The sequence below is a fragment of the Drosophila persimilis genome, unplaced genomic scaffold (assembly GCF_003286085.1).
Source record: "Drosophila persimilis strain 14011-0111.01,24,50 unplaced genomic scaffold, DperRS2 tig00000000-arrow-pilon, whole genome shotgun sequence".
NCBI lineage: Eukaryota > Metazoa > Arthropoda > Insecta > Diptera > Drosophilidae > Drosophila > Drosophila persimilis.
In genome coordinates this window covers 2,721,261-2,743,061 of record NW_020825288.1, presented here as the reverse complement: position 1 = coordinate 2,743,061, position 21,801 = coordinate 2,721,261, and the positions used below count along the sequence as shown (strand labels likewise).

General features: G+C 54.6%; 3 protein-coding genes across 4 annotated transcripts; 2 read left to right on the top strand and 1 right to left on the bottom strand.

Annotated features, from left to right (window-relative positions):
- Positions 1-489: 489 nt before the first annotated feature.
- Positions 490-2,090, top strand: LOC6595195 (myb-like protein P). The gene has a single exon (XM_002020194.2). The coding sequence runs from the start codon at positions 725-727 to the stop codon at positions 2,048-2,050; it is 1,326 nt and encodes a 441-aa protein (XP_002020230.1). The 5' UTR covers positions 490-724; the 3' UTR covers positions 2,051-2,090.
- Positions 2,077-5,283, bottom strand: LOC6595196 (set1/Ash2 histone methyltransferase complex subunit ASH2). Of its 2 annotated transcripts, XM_002020195.2 has the most exons (7): positions 5,117-5,283; positions 4,878-5,062; positions 4,476-4,820; positions 2,957-3,337; positions 2,617-2,897; positions 2,296-2,553; positions 2,077-2,234 (listed from the first exon to the last, which is right to left on the bottom strand). In XM_002020195.2, exons 1-7 carry the CDS (start codon positions 5,233-5,235, stop codon positions 2,130-2,132), a joined length of 1,674 nt encoding a protein of 557 aa, XP_002020231.1. In that variant the 5' UTR covers positions 5,236-5,283; the 3' UTR covers positions 2,077-2,129. The 2 variants fall into 2 exon arrangements, with proteins under 2 accessions (XP_002020231.1, XP_026851018.1); XM_026995217.1 differs by lacking the exons at positions 4,476-4,820; positions 4,878-5,062; positions 5,117-5,283 and adding an exon at positions 3,446-3,681.
- An 887-nt stretch (positions 5,284-6,170) lies between these two features.
- On the top strand, positions 6,171-21,317 carry LOC6595197 (ubiquitin carboxyl-terminal hydrolase puf). Its single transcript, XM_026994871.1, has 20 exons — positions 6,171-6,461; positions 6,589-7,620; positions 7,703-8,426; positions 8,943-9,861; positions 9,936-10,822; positions 10,872-14,186; positions 14,249-14,435; positions 14,518-15,152; positions 15,225-15,348; positions 15,424-15,611; positions 15,666-15,939; positions 16,016-16,198; positions 16,383-16,782; positions 16,851-16,956; positions 17,028-17,199; positions 17,270-17,460; positions 17,526-17,878; positions 17,939-18,905; positions 18,965-19,302; positions 19,367-21,317. The coding sequence occupies exons 1-20, from the start codon at positions 6,419-6,421 to the stop codon at positions 20,140-20,142; spliced, it is 11,814 nt and encodes a 3,937-aa protein (XP_026850672.1). The 5' UTR covers positions 6,171-6,418; the 3' UTR covers positions 20,143-21,317.
- The last annotated feature ends 484 nt before the right edge of the window (positions 21,318-21,801 follow it).

The window sequence follows — 21,801 nt, the reverse complement described above, 5'->3', positions numbered from 1 at the left end:
TGATTCTAAGAACAACAAAAATTCATAAAACTTTTGAGTGCAGGACTGCAGGTATAACGGCCCAGAAAATGCAACGCATGCAGGTAGAATCCCCCCTTTTTATAACATACCACGAGAAAAAAATGTATTTGCCTGATCTGATACAAAAATGAATTGTAATTAAAGTATTTAAATGGCAACTGAAAGACCGACTGACTGATACATATAACGCCAAAACCATCCAATAGAATTATATTTTTGAATCTGTGCAACGACCAGGGCTGGACGACGTAAAACCATGTTGGCGCGAACTCTCAGAAATGGCGTGTATACAATAATTTATGGTTTAATAGTTTCAATAATACAATTTTATTAATTAATTAATTAATTAGTCGCAACAGCAAAAACGTTTCATGTGACCGTTAAAAATCTGCAAATGGAAAGTCCTATTTTTTAACCAACGACCATTATTTATTTTCGCTGCTGGCAGCGCCGCTGGGCGGGATCTGCGGCTGCGCATTGGCTTGGGGGATGGAAAACAACAAAAGGATAATAAATAACAAGCAAAACTGGAATGAGCCATAACACAACAATTGTCTCTCGCCGCCTTTTGCGGCATCGATTTTAAGGGGGACACATCCACATCCGCACATCACACACATCCTTTGCAGACAGGACAGCAGGACAGGGAGACTGGGATTTAGCAAACTAGAACAAGTCCAGCACGTTTGCGGAACCAGTTTTAATGTCAGATAGACGTTACTATTTCACATCAGAGCAACGATACAATACCCCGGGCGCCTTGGACAATGATTGTGCCGAAGATGGGCTTTTGTATCCCCGCCGGGATAGCAACAATGATAACGAAGACGACAACGACAACGACAATGGGGCCAATGCGGACAATGAGCCGGATGCGGACAAGGACGACGACTCTGAGTTCCTGCAGGACGTGCCCTACTCATCCAGCAGCATTGACCGCAGCTCTGTGGGCTCCATACCCTGGGCAGACGATGCCATCAAGAAGAACCTGCTGGACTGGGAGCGGGTGGAGCGCATGCTGAGCGGTGAGGAGGAGCTGCCAGAAAAGGAGCCAGAGCTCCGGCACGAGATCGCCGATTGGCAGCACAAGTTCCCCATGCTGGTGGGTCGGAAAGTGGGAATGCGGTCGCTGCGCAATCAGAGCTTCGACAGCCAAACGAGGCGCGACGACGAGTCCGTGGACATAGATTCCATTTCAAATCTCAGTCTGAACTCGCTGGACGATGATGATGATGAGGATATTGAGGACGATGGCTTTCTAACACCCACGGCAGAGCCACAGAAACAGCACCAGCAGCCTCGGAGCTATCTGCGCCCCACCCACAATCTGGTGGACCTCCTGGATCGCGATCTGCGCGTCACTTCGGTGTCGGTGAAGCTGCTTAAGCGACAACGCTCCCAGCAGCAGCAACAACACCACCAACCACAGCAGCTGCCCCAAAAACTGAGCTCGGCCACGCCCCAGTCGGCACATCTGCGGATGCCGCCCATACTAAACGTCCTGGACACGAATCGTCGGTTTCGCGGCCTTCTCAACAACCGCAGCTTCGTGCAGCTAACGCAGGTCCAGCAACAGCAGCAGCAACAACAACAGCAGGCCAAATCGGCGGCCCTGACTCATGCGAGCAGTGCAGAGCGTCGACAGTATCAGTATCACCATGCGGGCAACCGCTCCGCCTGGCACATGCCGATGGCCGCCAGCCGATTCTTCTCGAACAACAAGAACGCCATTGTGCTACCGGCATTGAATCTGAGTCGCCACAGGGACTACGGCAGAGCCACGGCCGCCATCACAACGGCCACGTCCAGCCAGAGCAACTCGAGCGGCGGTGGCGGGCACAATAGTCACAGCAACAGCAACAGTTCCTCTCGCACCCTGCATCCATTCGCGCTGCCGACCAACTCGAGCAACACACCGTCGACGGGTCGCTCGATCTCGGCTGCAGTGCACCATCCGCGCTCGGAGTTTGCCTCCAACAGTGCCTTCTACATACCGTACAGTGCCTCGAAATTCAAAGCCTTCAAGTAACCTCATGACATGTATACAACTAGCAATAAAACTGAACTTAAAGGAGGCTTTATTGGTCTTTATCCCTTGCAGACGGAAGCTACAAGCCAATGTTGTCCAGTCGCAGACGGCCATCGTGTTCGGTTAGGTAGAGGGTATCGGCTAGGCATTGCTCTGTTATGAGCTCCTCCACACGGTCGTTCATCTGCGGAAGAGAGGAGATTATTCAGAAGGTGTGTCGGGAGATGGAGGTATTTCCTGCTTACCCCTTTTGCCTTACGCTCGCCAAGCACTTCGGGATACTTGAAGGCTGGGCCAAAGTTCACGCTCACAGTTGCACTTTTGTGTATGGATATGGCGGGAAAATAGCTACCCGCATAGATGTCCTCGAAGGCCACACCCTGCGACTCTCCATTCTTGAAGAACTCGATGCGGCTGCCCTGCAGTATGTGAAGATTCTTGAGCGTTTCATTGATCTTATCCTTGTCCTCGTAGTACAGATGTGACTTGAACTTCACCAGCGGCTGTAAAGGATTTCCAGTTTCCAGTCAGAATCATGGGTATGACGGGGTATAGGCATGTCTTACCCGGTCCTTAAATGTATTTGGCAGATACTCCAGAGATGCCTCCTGGGGCAGTTCAATAAGGAATCCCAGGGTATCGCCCTCCATGTACGATTCACTGTAGTGCTTGCCATGGCTCTCTGTGAACTTGGTGCCCTTGCGCGATCGCCAGGAGTAGCCGAACTTGTCGTAGCCCAGCGGAGCCTGTAGATTGCCATACTCCCGACCCCATCCCAGGCGCGTTGCAGCTCCCTCGGGCATCTCCTCGATGGTGATCTCGTAGTACCAGCAGCCGCGATTAACAGCTGCAAATGGGTGGGGTCGCTTAGATCTCAGCTGGGAGGTTTATTCTATGGGTACTTACAGTGTGTGGCCCGCACCATGCAGTAGCCACGCTCCCCCGTCACCGCCAGTCGATCCTCGCTGATCTTCAGCTGAGGCGCCCGATCGTGCAGGGCCAGCAGGACCGCATGGGGAACCAGGGTGCGGTACAGCCAGCCGGGAATGGGCTTGCCCGCCCAGTCTGAGCTCTCGTCGAACTCCTGCCTGAATGGAGCGTGCGGATCGGGCTCGGCCAGTATGTAGCGATAGCCGTCCTTGTTGAACGGATGTTCCAGGGGATAGCCATGCGGTGGCAGCTTCACGTTGGCCGTAATGTCGGAGCTGGGGCGGCCCTTCTTCCCGGTGGGTCCCGAATCGGTTCCAGGAAATTTGCGCTTCTGCCTGTTGTTCTTGGCAAGATTTGCTGCGGAGAGGGAGTGGGAGAGGTGTTAACTGCAGCGGGCGTACGTGACCGGCCATAAAAGGGATCTGGGGCAAAGTTCGTTTCGGATTGCAGTTATTACAGGCTTACATTCCTCCTCGTTGAGGCTGGCCAACGTTGACGTCATTGCAGGACACAAAAATTACAACAATAAATGAGGAGAAGAGAAACCCAAAGAGAGGAAGAAAACTACGAATTGCGTCGCGCTCAAAATCAAAAGCAAAACCAAAATCAAATTAAAATCAATTCCACACACACGCAGAGCGCGGGGCGGCGAAGCCAGCAAAATATACAACAAAATAAAAAGCGTAACTATTCTTCTTTTTTGCAATGAATGAGTTCTGAGCGAGGAGTGCTTCTGATAGCCCCACCCCGCCCCACAATCTTAATACGTGGGGCCTACCAGATGTGCGCTCGGACCAAGGGGCCAAGCAAGGTACCGGAATGGAAGGTAAGTCAGTCCGAGAGTAGGCGCCTCAAGACTTTTGTGCAAACACAACACACACACATGTATATATGTTTGCTCATGTTTTGCTATTTTCTGATAGAAATTTGAACAATGGGAATCCCCAGAAAGAGGGACGCCTTACCTTCCATTTAGCATACCTTGCACTGGCTCTCTTTCGGTATCTGTGTTTTGGCACGACTCTTGCATGTGTGTGTGTGTGTGTGTGAGTGTGTGCGAAACAGAAACTATGCGAAACGATCTTGGGCTTTCCTTCTCGCTCTTTCAATTGTTTGATTCGCATAGAGAGAGGAGGGGAACTTTTGTTTGGGTAGGTGGGAGACAGTATGCAAAGCAGAATGAGCAATAAATACTGCAACGTCAGAGACGAGAGACCCCAAAATCAGCTGTACAGACGGTGTTGTCCATTTAGCTTATCCGCCAGAAATTTGGACCTGACAACCTGTGGATTCTGCGTATGTGGATTTTGCTGAGGAGGAATGGAGTCACGTCTGTTTTGTTCCAAGGTAGTCGAATGGTTTCGGATAGAGTGCATGTCGAAACTGATCATATGATCATTAGATATTAAACATCAGATAGAAACGAAGCTCTTCTACCACCGATCTACTGATCTATTTTTTCGGCCCCCAAATCTAGTGTTTCTGTAAGTCTCACCTTGTGTATAGCCATCCTCGGTGAGCCGCAGAGCACCTGTCTTGCTCATGCTCTCATAGTTGGGCTTGATGAGGCGCAGGTCCTGGTGGAACAGCCCGTACATGGCACCGTGCTCCAAATGCTCCTCGTAGGTGAAGAGGGTTTGCACATCCTTGACCAGGGACCGCTGGACGGTGCTGTACCAGGACTGGGTGAGACGGCGCGGCATTGTGGTCATGGCCTCCCAGTACTGCTCGATGTAGGGAATGATCTCCTTGTCCTTGCTAAATTGGATTTGACGCTTGCCATCACGCAACGCCGCCTGCTGCATGTTGGCAATGGCGCAGTGGCACATCTGGGAAATGGCTGAAAGAAGGCAATCCATTATGTGACCACCACAAGTAAAGATGTAGTTCCACTTACTGGCCTGACTCTTGCGAAAGTTCTCCAGACCCGTGGCGGAGCAATTCTTGCAGACGAACACATAATTGGTGATGAATGGCAGTAGTTTTCCCTTGCCCAGCTGGTAGGACACGCACGACTCGTGGACCCAGCGCGAACAGGTGGCACAGAGCAGCTCGACGAGGTTCAGGTTGCGCTCTTTCCCGCTAAAATGCAGAATGTTCTTATCATTTGTTCGCTAATTACAGCGATGGTCATACCAATAACAAAAGCCGGCCGCCGCCGCTCGCTGCTCTGCGGATTTCTCCTCTTCAGTCGGGAAATTAACGTCGGAACTGGACTCTGTGGGTGAGCTGGTCTCCATTGGGCCCTCTTCCATGGCAGTGTATAAAATCAGTCTTTCTTTTTAATTCACAAAATCATGTAAACAATGACAAAAAGTCGCCAAGTGTTACCATGTCCTAGGGCTGCACAGCCATTGATTGTTTTGGATTGCGCGATAGGTTTTGTCGCACATCGATATATTATGAAGATAAAGAAGGATTTCAAAGTCTTAAAATGAAGGTAAGGTAATGAGCGCAACTCAGTCGGAGCAAATTAAAGAGTCCACCAAGTATTATCTAAAATATTCGATGGTCTTGCAGTTTGTGTGGGCGATAGCAAGAAACAGATGGTATAGAATTGAGGAAATGTTTCTCATCCCAGGGTCCACTGAACCTAGAAACTAGTCAGTCTAGCTTTAAAGCTATTTCAACGAAATTAAAGTCTTCTTAAGAGACCAAGAATAGGTATCGGGATCGAAATATATAGGTCACCTGTTTAATTAGAAAGGGGGTTAAGTGGGCTAAGTTCGTCTTTGTTCATCGGTATATTTACGGTATATTTTGAAAATGATACGGTTTATCTCGGTGGGTCCGACGGTCACACCGCTGCTCTCTACTGCTCGTACATGCAACGAAAAAATCGCGAGCGTAATTTTGAATGGGCTATAGAAAGGGGTATGGACAACAGTCAAAAACAGCCAAGGCAAATTATAAGTTTCATACGAACCTCACCTCGCGTGTGTGCACAATATACCTTGAAGGCAAAAAGCCGATTTGCAAGCCAAGGTATGTCAAGCAGGGGTGGATTTTACCTTGCATGCGTTGCATTTTCCCTGTAGTTCTGCCTGTTGTCCATACCTCTTCTTGCTCGGAAAATCTGTTGAAATGTAGCACTGTGTAGTTACCGTGTAGTTGCCTCCACTCGCCTGTATATATATATATATGAAGTGTAAAATTTAATTTTTTTGTTGCTGAAAATTACGTTTATTTTTTTCTCGCGAGAGCGCAGGTATTCGAAGCGCAGTTATAAATGGAATTGAACGTTTGCCGTGAGGAGCGAGTCAAGAGAACGAACACAAGCGCACCCGCACCAGCAGCAGCAGCAGCACCAGCAAATTCTCCAACACGAATCTAGAGGAAAAGCGGCCGCAGCCGCCGCCGCCAATAGGGACAGGTCGCAACGCGGCTTTTTCTTTGTAGGGTCCCCCCGCTCTCGCAGGGCCACCGAACTGCAGCACTATGTGCGAGGTTTGCACCGACTTCCAGAACCTCCTGGAGCTGTGTAAGTATCGCTCGGTGCTCGGTGCTCGGCGAGCCGACGTCTCCCCGCCCCTCGCCCACTCCTCCCCCTTCAACCTTCTTGCCCGGAACCGCCCACTGAATTTTCCGCCTTTCGTTCGCTCTTGCAGATGAGGCGCGCGTGGCCAGCTCGGAGCTGAAATTCCAGCTGCTGTTGAAGAGCGAGATCGAGACGACATTCAACTACATCCAGTCATGGCCCCAGCGGCAGTGCATGTGCCTGTACCGGGACAACAAGAACTACGACCGGTTCAATCTGGTGGTGCAGTCCCTCATCTGCCTGACGGTGCAGCATCTCAAGCACATCGATCACCTGATTGAGAACTACAAACGTCTCACGGCCAGTGCCGCTCAGGTGGTGGCCCAGGCCCAGCAGCAGCAGCAACAACAGCGGGACTCCAGCAATGAAACGGAGTCGCCGTCGACGGAGAACGAGAACAAGCCCAAGGAGTCTAGCCCAACTGGGGAAAACAGAAAGGAGTCCGGCGCCGATGAAATCCAGGCCGCTGGCGATGGCCCGCCCAAGAGGAGCGGACCGAGCACACCGCCACCGCCGCCGCCCAGTGTCAAGGCGCACATCCAGTACACGGAGGAGCCGTGGATACTGCCGGAGGTCGAGAAACTGCTGGTGCTCGTCTCGAAGGTGTTTCTGCTCAACTTTCCCCTGTACATTGCCCACAAGCATGGGATGCACTCGCGCCTGGACGACCTCCAGGCGGAAGAGGCCCACCATTTGGCCCTAATCTGTGATCTACACGATAATGAACTTCCCATCTACCTGCTGCGCAATGTGAGTCTCTTCTGCAACTCGGGCGGCTTTGGGGCCATGTCGCTGTGCTTCGAGCATCCCGACCTGCCCGTGTCCACAGCCCACTCCATGACCGCCGCTGTGTCGAATGTGAAGCTCTGGCTCAACTATCACTGCAACACGCAGCTGTTCGTGCCCCTGCGCAGCCGCATCCTGCAGTTCATGTGCAAGCTGTCCGACCAGAACCTCCGTTCAGCGGCCACCCGTGCCATGGCCGACTTTGTGTGGTCCTCCCTGCGCGATCCCCTCGATGTGGCCGTCAACTTTGACACCGAAGGCCTGGCCCTGGCCTTCAAGTACTTCACATCCACCACACTGACGATGCGTCTGGCAGGTGAGTCCCATACAATTTAATTCTTCAATGGAATTCCCGACTTAAGCGTCGTTTTTCATTGGTTCATTGGTTAATTTTTCAGGCATGTCGCAGATCAACTCGCACATAAACCTCTTCAACGAGATCTGCACCACGGAGACGGTCAACGAAGTGGAGCTGTTTGGCCAGCGCATCGCCAACTGGCTAACGGAGAACCACATTGTCCAGCACCTGTTCGGGCCCAATCTGCACGTGGAGATCGTGAAGCAGGCCCACGTTCTGCTCAACTTCCTGGCCGTGGAGAATCAAATCTCCGAGGACGACATCAAGCTCATCTGGCAGGCCACCCAGCTGAAGCACTGCTCGAAGACCATCTTCGATATACTGCCGTCGCTGGTGAAGAACCTGGCCCCCCGTCCGGCCATGCACTTGTACTCGCTCCTCTGCCGCATGGACCCCAAGGACCACACCGAGCAGAGCATCTACATTGCCTCGGCGCTAACCAAGCTACTGTGGACACGCGACTGCTCGCGCAGCCAAATGAATCTGATGCAGGACCATCTGCTGGGCGCCAATGTGACCGCCTCCAGTTCGGACAGCGGCAGCATCGAGGGCAGCAACACGGAGGACGATCATGTGGGCGCCGATGACAGCAGCGTGGCCAGCGGAGGCGGTGGCGGTGGCGGCGGCGTTGCCGGCCCCATCTGCCAAAAGAGTCCCATCGACGGTATTCCGCCCTGCAAGCAGGCCCGTCACCGGCGCCACATCTGCGATCCCACCACCGAGAAGGGCAAGCAACTCGGCCCCGAAGGCAAAGTGGAGATGGTGTATGTGAAATCTTTTCTTACGAAATGCTAGAATTAAGTATTAAGAGAGGTGTCTGTAGGCAGGGCAGGCTATGGCTATGGATCTGGTGTGATTTGGTATCGCATTGCTCCTAATGCTCCGAGATGCAAAAAGTGACAAACCAAATACATGTCGTGTGCCTGACGAGGTACATTGATTCCGGGACTCGCCGTTTCGCCGATAGAATGATACTTTTTTTAAGTCTAAAATATGACTGGTTTTAGCAGCGATTTAAACCAATCGAAATGCCAGAGAGAATGTCGGAGAATATCTCAAAAATTTAATTGTTCGCATCTGTTTGCAATTGATCTTTAACTGAAATCCCAGCGTGGATTAGGGAATGCAAATTTGGAGTGATAAAAGGATGTTATCTTTGTATAGCATCGAAATTTATTGCCAACCAATTGGAACACATCATTCTGTAGATTTCCCTAGATATTTACGATTCTTGTGATTCATTTGATCCTTACGTACTGTCCCCTACTTTTGTTTTACAGCAGAAACAATCGCATTGTGAACATCATCGACAACACGAGCAGCGAAGAGGAGCTGCAGTCGCGGGCCGCTTTGGAGCTGCAGCTGCATCGCAACCGGAAGAAGACGAGCAACAAGCGGAGGCGCCAGAAGGCGGTCAACAAGCAGATGATGGTGAGCCACGATCTGGTGGAGATCTGGGACGGACCGGAGGATGTGCCCAGCAGCGATGACGGAGATGCTGACGGCGACGGCGAGCTGCTGGCCGACAGCGACGACTGCAGCGATGGGACAGCCAGCCAGCTGGTGCCCTCGGCTGTGCTGAAGCACCTCCATGGCGAGGGCCCCTACATTCGGGCCATCGCCGAGACGAACATCAGTGAGCTGCTGAGCGGGGGCGAGAACGATGGCAGCTACTCCTCGCCGATGAGCAACAAGTCGGAGAAGAATCTCGCAGACTTCGACGACGAGGATGTGTCCCCCTGCGAGGAGGAGCTGGCCCAGCTGGTCAACTCCCATGCCGGGCGTGTGGCAGTGGCCGGTGCCAACTGCCGGGACGTGCCACCAGCCTTTGCGGCCGCCGCCGCTGCCATGATGGTGGCCCAGTCGGCCATGGCCATGCAGAAGTCGGGAGAGACCAATGTAGCCGCCGCCGTGGCTGCCGTGGCCGCTGCCGCCGTGGCAACAGACAATGCGCAGCAATCGCTGGTGGCCACCATGCGGCAGGCGAATGCCAATGCAGCTGCGGCCGTGGCTGCGGCTGCGGCCAACAAATCCAAGTCGGACTCGGATGGGGATCTGCTGGAGGTCAAGCAGCCGCAGCAGCATAATTCCTCCAAGGGAGGGACCAACACCACCTCCGTACAGCCTTCCTTCAAACTGAACGACGTCTGCCTGCCGGGGAATACGCTGTTATGGGATCTGCTGCAAGATGAAAAGATTGTAAGTGCATCTCCTCCCTCGTCCTGCTGCTCGTCCTCCACGGCTCCCTAATGGTTCGCTCTCTTTTATCGCAGGGTCAACTGGGTGAATCTCTGGCCCTGGAGGCGGAGAAGGCGCTGGCCACGCTGCTCTGCTTCAGCATGGACCGCCAGCTGCGCACAAAGTTCATCGAGGGCTGCCTCTTCAACGTGGCCAACAATCGGAGCGTGATCGTGAGCCTGCGCCTGCTGCCAAAGCTGTTTGCCTCGTTTCAGCAGTTCCGGCCGTCGGACACCCACTCGATGACGCTGTGGGCGGAGCGCAATCACCGGATGATGCAGTGCTTCTTCCAGAACATCCGCTTCTATGCGCGACGACACGCCGAGCTGCTGGTCAACCAGAACGGGGAGCAACAGCAGCAGCAGCTCGGCGGACAGCTGTACTCGCACAAGACGCAGGTCTCGGTCCGGCTGCAGTTCCTTTCGTCGATCTTCTCGACGGTGGGCTCCCCCAAGACCTTTCGCCTGACTCTGGAGCAGCTGGATGCCCTGTGGGAGTGGCTGGCACACGATCCCGAGTGCGCCGACTGCTACTTTTCGTGGCTGCAGGCCCAGGCCAAGGGCGGAGACCAGCATGCCCTCGGCATCGAGGCTCTGCAGCATCTGTACTTGAAGAAGCTGCCCGAGCTGCGGCCCGAGGAGTTCTCGATGGTGGCTCTGGGGCTGTTCCAGCAGCTGTGCAGCTTCGCGCGCATCGCCATGGCCGAGTACGACAAGCACAACGACCAGATCTCGTCCACGGCCAGTGCCGTGGGCATGTACCACCTGTGGAAGATCGCCCTGCGAGCGCAGAGCAACGAGGTTTCTCTGGCGGCCATCCAGTACATCAACATGTACTACATGGGCCAGCAGCTGCGTCTCGAGAAGGAGTTCGTGTCCCAGTGCATGGAGAATCTGGTGCAGGCGGCCACAGCCCTTGAAAGGTGAGTTCGTCTCCGACCTAAGCCCGTTTCTAGTTCCGTTTTCTTTCAGCATTGAGGACGAGAACGCTCTGATGAGGGTGCAGCGCGGCCTGCTCCTGTTGAACACACATCTGGACACGTTCCGCCGGCGCTACGCCTTCCATCTGCGGCGCTGGGCCATCGAGGGCAAGGGCATTGCGTCGCACAGCAATCTGAAGAACGAGGGCGCCGGGGCGCCACTGCGGATACTGCTGCAGCAGGCGGGGCTCTCGGAGAAGAGCTCGCTGCAGATGCACGCCTGCGATCTGATTGCGGACCTCAAGGCCGAGGTCTCCAAGTGGTGGGAGAGCCTGCAGACGGGCATGGCGGCGCCAGTGCTGGGACTGCTGCTGAGCGACGGCCCGCTGAGGATCATCACCCAGGGCCAGGAGCTGACCTCGGACTACGACGAGCGGAGCCTGGGCGATGCCGGCTTCAAGGATAATCAGATTGTCTACGTGTCCCTGGGGGGACGAGGCGCACGCCGAAAGGAATCGAATCTGGAGCATCCGTCGATGCTGCCACCGCCGCCCAAGGAATGCCTGCCCACCGTGCTCCTGCTGCAGCCAAAGTACTTCGAGAAGCTTTTCTGCCTGATGCAAACCCTCGGCGACATGAAACCCCAGGCCTCGGCAGTGAATCTGCAGCACCACACAAAGGCGCAGCTGCTCTCCCGCCGCGTCTGGGACATCCTGGCCATGCTGCCCACCAATCCGCAGATCCTCGATGCCTTCAAGAGCCTGGTGACGGACCTGGGCGAGCTGGAGCAACTCGATGCGACCGCCTCCGAGGACAAGGAGAAGGAGGAGCAGCTGGCCAACAAACGCAAGCAGATCAAGCAGAAGTTTCGCGACCTGCTGGACCCCAACAACCTGCAAAAGTTCATGTATTCGTTGCACATTGTGGAGAGCCTGGCCCTGAGCAGCGTGCGGCGCGAGGCCAACGGCAATTTCGAGGTGATGCGCGGCAAAAAGTCGTCGTCATCGATGGCCAGGCGAAGGAACAGCAACGAACCGCCACTGCCGCCCCCAGAGCCGAACTCCAAGCAGCAGCAACAGGCACAGATCTGCGAGTTGCTGGAGGAGTCGGTGCTGAGCGGTGGCCAGCAATCGGACACAGAGGCCAGTGGCAGCAGTGGCGGCGACAAGGAGAACCAGCCCAGCAGCAGCAGCACCACCACCACCACCAAGCAGCAGCAGCAGCAGCACTGCAAGCGGCAAAAGAAAAGCGAAAGCCTGGACCGACCCGTGGGCTGTGCCACACCGCCGTCGCCCATACCCCCACCACCGCCACTCACGACCATGGCTCAGGCCATTCCGACAGGCCCCGCGCCCCTGGTGCTAGGCGACAACAAGTGGAGCGAGGCGTTCGTCAAGTGCGGAGGCCTGCGGCATCTCTACGAGATCTTCATTGCCGGCCAGCTGCAGCAGAGCTCCTATCCGAAGGAAGTGGCCTTGAACGAGTGGCGCCACGACTGCCTAGCCAGCCTGTTGCGCATCCTCTGGCTGCTGGGCTTCGAGGAGCTGCATTCGCCGGACATACACGTGCTCCTGTCGCGGCCACATCCCTTCATGCTGCAGCTGATGGAGGTGCCGCAGTGCCTGCGGCGTCTCTCGAGCATCCTCAACGACGAGGTGTACCAGAACGTGTCGCCCAACTCCCTGGTGTTCCCCTACCAGTTCCACCAGCTGCGCACGGGCTTCTGGGGCCGGGCACAGCTCGTCCAGTTCAGCATGAACATCCTCGTGAGCTTCATCCACGCCTCGGCGGAGGCCCGCCGCGTGCTCTGGTCGCAGGGGGACCCCGGCATGTGGCTGCAGAAGTTCATACTGGAGGATCCCGAGCCATCGGTGCGTCGCGAGATCTGTGCGGGCCTCTATCGCATCTGCTTGGGCAATGCCCAGAGCTACCGCCTGTTGCTGGCCCCGCTACTGCACAAGCTGATCACCCTGCTGCCGATGGCCGAGCAGATGAGCGCCTCCACGCAGCACACGCAGTTCCTGCTGTCGGAGGAGGGCAAGGAGCCGTACGGGCCCGCCTGCAGGGACTACTTCTGGCTGCTGGCGCGCCTCGTAGACACCCTGTCGTCGGAGATTGGCGCCGAGGAGCACATCGACATCGAGATGCTGTGCGAGAGCATCTCCCAAAGCATCCTCACCCGCGACTACTACGAGCTGCGGCAGGGCTTCCAGGACGACGCCATGGTGGGGCTGCTCAACCTCATGTCGAACCTGATCAAGCACGACACCCGCTTCAAGTACAAGCCCAAGATCCTGGTCTTCATGGACCAGCTGCTGGGCCTTCTCTTCGACATGCCCTCGCCCTCGGACCGCCACAAGCCCAAGTGCAAGTCCCCCACGTCCCGAGCGGCCGCCTTTGATCTGCTAATGGAGCTGACCCGCGGCTGTGCCACCAACTTCACCTATCTCCACGGCCGGCTGATGGCCCAGCACAAGTCGGGGCCGAAGCCCCCGTACCCGTGGGACTACTGGCCCCGCGACGAGGGGCGAGCCGACTGCGGCTACGTGGGTCTGACCAACCTGGGGGCCACCTGCTACATGGCCTCCTGCATCCAGCACCTGTACATGATGCCCCAGGCCCGAGCGGCGGTGCTGCGAGTGCCCCCGGCGGGGGCCCAGAAGCATGCCCCCACGCTGCTCGAGCTGCAGCGAATGTTCGCGTACCTGCTGGAGTCGGAGCGGAAGGCCTACAATCCGAGGAACTTCTGCAAGGTGTACCAGATGGACCACCAGCCGCTGAATACCGGCGAGCAGAAGGACATGGCCGAGTTCTTCATCGACCTGGTGTCTAAGCTGGAGGAGATGACGCCCGATCTGAAGCATCTGGTGAAGCGGCTCTTCTGCGGGACGCTCAGCAACAACGTGGTCTCGCTGGACTGCGGCCACGTCTCGCGCACCGCCGAGGAGTTCTACACGGTGCGCTGCCAGGTGGCGGATATGCGCAACTTGCAGGAGTCCCTGGACGAGGTCACCGTCAAGGACACCCTTGAGGGCGACAACATGTACACTTGCTCGCAGTGCGGCAAGAAGGTGCGCGCCGAGAAGCGGGCCTGCTTCAAGAAGCTGCCCCAGATCCTGTGCTTCAATACGATGCGGTACACGTTCAACATGGTAACGATGCTCAAGGAGAAGGTGAACACCCACTTCTCGTTCCCGCTGCGCCTGAACATGCGCCACTACGTGGAGAAGACCCTCATGCCGCAGCAGTACAAAGAGGAGCGCGAGAAGCGGCAGCGGGAGAGCGAGGCGGGATCGGGCGCGAACGATCGGGATGAGAACGAAAAGGCTGAGGCAACGCTGGATGCGGACATTGAGGAGTGCTATGAGTGAGACCGAATCCCTTACGACTCCGTGGCACATTCTATAGGGTATCCCCAATCCTTTGCAGGTACGAATTGGTAGGCGTCACCGTCCACACAGGCACCGCCGACGGCGGCCACTACTACAGCTTCATCAAGGAGCGAACGAAGAACAACTTCCATCCGCTCGAGCGGTGGTTCCTCTTCAACGACGCCGAGGTCAAGCCCTTTGATCCCTCGCAAATAGCAGCCGAATGTTTTGGCGGCGAGATGACAGTGAGTCCTTGAGTCCCTGAGTGCTCCTTGAGCCTCCGCCCGCCCTTATCCGATCTAATGCGTGTTTCCCCGTTTTTTGCAGAGCAAAACCTACGATTCGGTGACGGAAAAGTATCTGGACTTTAGCTTTGAGAAGACCAACTCCGCGTACATGCTTTTCTACGAGCGACGGCTGCCGGAGCATCTGCAGCGTCGGCATTCCGAGCTGCTGGTCACGCCCACGCCCAGTCCCGCCGTGGAGGAGAAGCCAGAGGCGGGAGCAGCAAGTGCCCAGGAGGAGGAGGAGGTGGAAGTGGAGGAGACACCGAAGGTGGAGAAAGTGGAAAAGGAGAGCGAGAGTAAAAAGGAGGAGCCAAAAGAGAAACTGGAGGAGCGGCGTGAGGGGAAGATGCAGACTGACAGGACGGACCAGGAGGAGGAGCAGCAGCAGCCGCAGGAGGAGCAGCAACAGCCGCAGGAGGAGCAGCAACAGCCGCAGGAGGAGCAGCAGGATGGGGATGGGGAGGGGGAGCATCTAACAGCCAATTGTGATAATTCTAAGCCAAGTAACAGCAGCAGCAGCATCAGCGAGCAGCAACCTTCCACCTCCAAGACTTCTTCGTCCTTCAAGCTGCAGCTTCTTCGTCCTCTGCTGAACAAAGAGCTGGAGGACTGGATCTGGCAGGACAACCGCCAGTTCCTGCAGGAGCGCAACATCTTCGACCACACATACTTCAAGTGAGCAGAGCAGCGGCAAACGCTGGCATAAACTGAGTGACAAATGCCTCTTCTCTTCTCTTTTCTTTGCAGCTTCATGTGGCAGCTGTGCAGCATCATACCGCAGACTCTGGTCTCCGAAGCCGACTACACCTGCATGGCTGCCCAGTTGTCGGTGTCGTTCTTCATCGAGACCTTCATCCATGCCAAGGAGAAGGTACTAAAAACACTTTATTTTGGATCCAGTCAGTCATTAGTTCAATGTCTTTTGTGGTCTCTTCCCCTGGAGAAGCCCACAATGGTGCACTGGGTGGAGCTGCTGACCAAGGAGTTCATTGGGAGCCATGAGGCCTGCGAGTGGTTTCTGTCCCAGATGGCCCTGGAGCCATTCTGGCCAGTCCAGGTGCTCATCCAGTGCCCCAATCAAATGGTGCGCCAAATGTTTCAGCGGCTAGTCATCCACGTAATCCAGCAGCTGAGGTAAGTCCCGTCCAGCGAGTGCTCTTTGCAGCTGACTAATGTCTGCTTCTGCAGGGCATCCCATGCGGATCTGTTCCTGGACGTGGAGACAGATGACGAAGGTAAGGAGCTGATTGGCCAGGCCTCGTGCGTGACGCGATTCATTGGCTCCCTGATCTCGCTGCTGGAGCACGGGGCGCGCTCGCATCTCCGTCATCTGTCCGAGTACTTCAGCCTGCTGTGCGAGTTCTCGCGCATGGGCGACGAGGAGGCCATGTTCCTCCTGCGCATCGGAGTGCTCAAGAGCCTGGTGGACTTCTATCTCGGCAACAAGCAGACGACGGACAGCGTTAGTTGCCAACTAATTTGGCCCACAAAGGGGGAGAATATTTGATCAAAAGCACGTCTTGTTTTGCACATTACAGATCGAAATCAGCTCGGACAACGAGGACAACTCCTCCGACGAGGCGCTCTCCGTGGAGAAGATGCGGCCGGCCTCGCTGGACAAGATGATAGCGCTCTGTGCCAGCCTCGTGGAGAGATCCCGCGGCCCCGATTTCCGTCTGAAGCTCTCCCCAAAAGACTTTAACGCCATAGCCGGCGGCAAGGTGATGCTCAAAAAGCTGCAAAGCAAATAATTCAAATCCATTTTGCACGAAAAGAATGCCTTGAACACAACTGAATCAAAATCTGAAATCAATGTATATAACGACTGTCATTCAACCCAATTCATTCAGCCTTTGATTTAATATGCCACATTTTTAATGTATTTTGCGCATATATTTTTTGTAGGGTTTTCCATTCTTGTACCAACAAATAAAGGATGGAATTAATCCGCACCAGACCAAGCATTTAATCCATGCTCTCTGCCGCTGGGACGACCGCCTGGCCACCCAGATCGTCAGCATGCTCTTCGCGTCGGTCACCAAGCACACGGAGCTCTGCGCCCCCTTCTTCAAGCTGCTCACGCTGCTCACAGAGACCCAGGGCGGTCCCGTGGGCCTGCCCTGCTTCACGCAACTCATTCTGCCCCGCATGTGGGACGCCGCCGAGTACTGCCCGCAGTCCGTGCTCGACTGGCTCTCCCTGCAGGCCACCAAAAACAAGATAGCCCACGCCTGGATCCTCCAATCCGCTGAGCAGTGGCTGGAGCAGTTCCTTCTAGCCCACGACAACACGCGCGTGCGGAATGGTATGGCATGCAGTACTTTATCCACTCGATGGAGGTGCCCTGCTAACCGTCCCTTACACATGTTCTAGCTGCCGCCTTCCTGCTGGTGGCTCTGGTACCCTCGCAGCCCTTCCGCGCCAACTTTCGGGCGCACTCGCAGCACAAGCTGTTGGCCCTCAATCCGCACAGCTATCGGTAAGTGTGTCCCTCCATCCCTATCCCTTCAACAATCAAACATGCGTTAGGCTACACTTTGTACGTTCCAGCGACATCAATAGCGAGGCCCAGGTGGTGCTGCATCAGGTGATCACGCTGCTGCTGCGTCTGTTGAGGCCGGCGCGCGTCTATGCGGACATTGCCTCCCATGGCACCACCAAGCTGACCGCCTACTTCAACCTCCTCAGCTACTGTATGGTTTCAAAGACTGAAAAACTAATGGCAAGTTTTGGCAGCACCACATTTCCCGCTCCTCCTAAAGTCTCTCTCTGTCTCTCTGTTGGACTTACAGATAGGTTCGTTCATGCGCTCCCTGTGGGAGCTGTTCCATCCGCGCCTCTCGGAGCCCAGTGTGCCCGCCCATCACAACAAGCATGCGCTGCTCACCTTCTGGCACCATTCACTGGTGGACTGTCCCGAGAATGCCGCCCAAGTGGCCAGCTGTCCGGAGATAACGCGCAACATAGCATTTAATTATATATTGTAAGAATAAGAAGGGAATGTTCTGTGCCGCATTCAGTTCTAACCTTGTCAATGTCTCTCTTAAGGGCCGATCATGATGACGCCGAGATCGTCACCTACAACCGGTCCATGCTGCCCGCCTACTACGGCCTGCTGCGGCTGTGCTGCGAGCAGAGTCGTGCCCTCACCCGCCAGCTGGCGCAGCACCAGAACCTGCAGTGGGCCTTCAAGAACATCACCCCGCATCCCACCCAGTATGCGGCCGCTGTGGACGAACTGTTCAAGCTGATGGCTCTGTTTGCCACACGGCATCCAGACGCCGGCGAGCAGGAGAAGCTGGATGTCATACAGTTCAGGCGGACAATCATTATGTCCTACATGAGCAGCCTGGACGCACGGGTCTCCTGGTCCACGCTGATCAGTGCTCTAAAGATATTGGGTAAGATTATCCCGCTAAAACGTTGGAAACTTATTTAACTTTGGTTTGGCCTCTTCCCAGTGGACAATGAGGATGATCGCATGGTGGTAATCTTCAACGGAGGGATTGAGATGTGCTTTGAGGCGCTGCACACGCTACATTCCATGCATCACGAGGCGACGGCCTGCCATGTGGCCGGGGATCTGTTCGATCTGCTCGGGGAGATGCTCCTGCTGCTGGCCACCCTGCGCACCCGGACGGACAGTCCCGCCCAGAAGAAGCAACAGCAGCAGCAGCAACAACTGGAGCAGCAGCTACAACTGCAGCAACAGCAGCTCCTGCAGAAGCAGCAGCAGCAGACACAGAGCACCCAGGCCCCGCAGACGCCGCAGCAGAAGGAGAAGCAGCTGCAGCAGCAGATGCAGCAGCATCTGCAACTCCAGCAGCTGCAGCACATGCAGTTCCAGCAGCAGCATTTCTTGCGCCAGCAGCACCAGCACACGGCCCTGGCCAAGGCCCTGCCGGATGCGGTCAAGCGGCTGGCCACGCTACTGAACACATTCAACTCGCCGGAGATCAGCCGCATGGCCCTGGAGGTGCTCAAGGAGCTGGTGCGGAACACCAGCCTGGAGGCCACCAATATACTGGCACCCATTCTGATCAACTGCCATTTGTCCGTGGCCAATGCGCCGAATGCCATCGGACCCCTGGGTCCGTTCTTCCCACGTCGCGGAGCCAAGCACACACCCTGGCCGCTGGGGGCCAAGAACTCGCCACGGCCGCCCCGGCCCATGGTCCAGATGTGCATCGCTTTGTCCGAGCTGACGCCGCGTGGCCTGGATGCGGAGTACGATGCCCATGTGGAGGCCTTCTACAGGCCCTATCACGACTTCATCGACGTGATGATGCGGATGTGCGTCAACACGGGCTCCCTCAACGACACCCTGGTCAAACTGCACTGCCTGGTGGCCATCGAATCGACGCCGCTGCATTTCAATTACTTTCCCAAGTTCTGGGTGGGCATCCACAACAATGCCCTGACACACAAGTGAGTCGATCCCTTCCCGAGTCACCTGATCCCTGCTAATTGTTCGTCTGATCTGATAGATACACGGAGCTACTGGTCAAGAACCAACTGCTGGTGGAATACCTGCACAATGTGCTCAGGGACGAGCGCAGCATGCTGAAGGACACGTGTGTGCGCGAGTTCCTGGAGCTCTACTACCATCGGGTGGCCACCCAGCTGCCAGTGGCGCGCATGATCTACACGATCAACTATGGCATGCACTCGAAGGATGACATCGATGAGCTGTGCGGAGATCTGTTTGCCATACGGATCATTGCCGAGGCGACGGGTGTGCCGGCCACCGTGCGGAAGGAGTTGCGTGGCTCCCTCAGGGCGCTCCAGAACAAGAGCGAACGCTTCAGGATAGAGGCAGAGCGGGGTAAAAGTCCTCTATTTCCTCCACCGTTCTTTCATTTATAGCTATATTTAATTCCTATCTGTAGACGAATTTCCCAACAAGAAGCAGAAACGGGACTCGTACAAGGAGAAGGAGAAAGATCAGGCGGCGCAGTCTGACACCGATAACTCCTCGGTTACGGATCCCAGCAAGGCCACAGATGTCTCCATGGAGGTTGTGGCCACCAACAGCCTCAACAGCGACCCAGTTGTCGACAAAACTGCCAAACCACCGACACCTGCCGGCAGCGAGGACGAGCAAATGGAGAGCACGTCTTCGGAGAAGCTCGTAGAGAAAGCTGGCTCGACCCCATCGTCTGACGATGAAACGGAGCTTGAGGATGAGCTCGAGCCCACGCCCAAGCGCAACAAGAAGTCCAGCAACAAGAAAACCGCACAGGATCGCCTGAACGAGGAGCGAGAGAAGCATCTGATCACGCTAATCACCATGGAGTCGTACATCCAAAAGATTTTCTCCATCTTGAAGCGAGACTCGAAGCAAATAGAAGAGCAGGCGGCAGCCTCCGAGGCCTCCACATCGACAGCGGCGGCGGCGGCAGCGGCGGCGGCCAAGGCCAGACCCAAGGGGGCGCACACTCCGCCAGAGCCGCCCATGCCCGAAGCGTCCATGGAAACGGAGACGTCATTCTGTGGACGGACAGAGGCCGAAAAGCGACCGCATTCGCCCGTGGCCGGCAAACCCAATGGCAGCCAGCCGATGGCCGACGATTCCCTGCCCAGCGTCATCGAGGCTGCCCTGGCCACGCCCACCACACCCGCTGTTGCCTCCACATCCCAGGCGGCGAGTCCAACACAAATGTAGTTGTCGTTCAACGATTTGATCAGCATTTTATTTTTCGGCAAGCCCCTGGACTGATGATGGGAAAGCGGGGATGATGGGATTGGGGGGCTGCTGCTTAACTTGTAAGAATTTCGTGGCCAAAGGTCAATGTTAGATACGGATACAGATTAATGTAAGCAACCCAAGGTTGGTGCTAATGTTTGACTTGTGGACTCCAATCTGCTCCACACACACACGAAGAGACAGACGGAACAGACGGACAAAAGAATTCAGATTTAAAAAAGTTACGGATACTAGATTGTAAGGTTAGCTTAGCGGCATCTAACTCACACACATTCAAGACCCACAAACACATACATATATTCAATATATAGCTATAAATGTAACTATTTGTAAGACTCCCCAAGCACACAACCAAGAAGGAGCCCAAGCAGATTACCTTTCAGAACTTAGCCAAGTGCAAAAGATTGGAAAACAATTTGTATGCCAAAAAGAACATCAAACTCAAGACAAAGCTGAAATATTACAAGATTACCATTAACAAATGGCATTGAATGTTTTAACAGCAATAGTGGCAGAAGAGTATATCAATGAAACGGCTTACGAGACGCTAATATCTATTATATGTGTTGTATTAGGATCCATTAAGTGTCATTTATGAAACGATGCTAAGAACATTTGCTCCTCCTCATCCTCCTGCTCCTCCACCTCCACATCCCCTTACCCGTCCCCGTCCCACCAGCACGGTAAACGAGAAACGATACGTTAGAAATGAACAGATATTATTACGATACCTATATATATATAACTTAACGAAACATTTTAAAATATTGGATGTGTGTTGTTAGCCAACGATTTCCAATGTGAATTGTGCACAACGCAAACAAAATCGAACAGTTCTTTTAGTTCAAGTTATAAAATACAACGTAGTCCGTAAGCGATTGCTGTCCCAAGGTGAAACACAACAGGACACAAGAAATGATACCAATATAAATAATAATAAATAAATAAAGCTTAAAGTAATGGCCCGCCCCGACGAATCCCGGGGAGGGCGCACATTGTTAGACATAAGCCACGTACACCCCCAGCATACGATCGAAATCTACAATGTAATGTGTTGAAACAGAAAACAAACGAAAACTAAAATCACAAACTAAAATCATGAGAGAATATAAGTTAACTGATATGTAATTGAATCGAAAGCAGTCGCACTTAATTCCTCGGGGCCGAGAACACACATCACCTGTGGATTGCACTCTATGGAAGGAGATCTCAACCTTTTGAGGGCAGACAAGAGTGACACTGCTCACAGGATTCGGTAGCGAAGACCAAGCAATGTTGTGCCTACTGGCTGGCCGGTACAAATATGCATCAATATGTGGTCGAAGTGCAATGAGGCCTTGTATTGGTTGTAATTCCTTGGGGTGGCTCCCTTCCTCCCTCAACCTGTTGCTACGTCCAGACGTAGCACTCTGTTCTCTATTGCCACTCTGATCGAACGCATGCGCCGCCAAATTCCTGGGAAACGTCACCCCAGTAGTCGGGAGACACTTACGTGTACGAACAGAATAGAAATAGTGTAGAAGTCAGTCTTTTTTAGGCAGTTTTCGGTGTAGGAACAAAATAAAAATCACAGAAAAATAGTAAAATATTTCCCAAATTTACCAGAAAAAAAATAGT

What these genes read in the sequence shown, in the direction of transcription:
- LOC6595195 (XM_002020194.2), top strand. Translation starts at nt 725, where the DNA reads ATGTCAGATAGACGTTACTATTTCACATCAGAGCAACGATACAATACC.
- LOC6595196 (XM_002020195.2), bottom strand. Translation starts at nt 5,235, where the DNA reads ATGGAAGAGGGCCCAATGGAGACCAGCTCACCCACAGAGTCCAGTTCC. An exon ending in CGAGGATGGCTATACACAAG is followed by an intron (nt 3,338 to 4,475) that starts GTGAGACTTACA and finishes CCCTCTCCGCAG; the next exon opens with CAAATCTTGCCAAGAACAAC. An exon ending in CAAATACATTTAAGGACCGG is followed by an intron (nt 2,554 to 2,616) that starts GTAAGACATGCC and finishes AATCCTTTACAG; the next exon opens with CCGCTGGTGAAGTTCAAGTC.
- LOC6595197 (XM_026994871.1), top strand. Translation starts at nt 6,419, where the DNA reads ATGTGCGAGGTTTGCACCGACTTCCAGAACCTCCTGGAGCTGT. An exon ending in ACTGACGATGCGTCTGGCAG is followed by an intron (nt 7,621 to 7,702) that starts GTGAGTCCCATA and finishes TTAATTTTTCAG; the next exon opens with GCATGTCGCAGATCAACTCG. An exon ending in CAGGATAGAGGCAGAGCGGG is followed by an intron (nt 19,303 to 19,366) that starts GTAAAAGTCCTC and finishes TCCTATCTGTAG; the next exon opens with ACGAATTTCCCAACAAGAAG.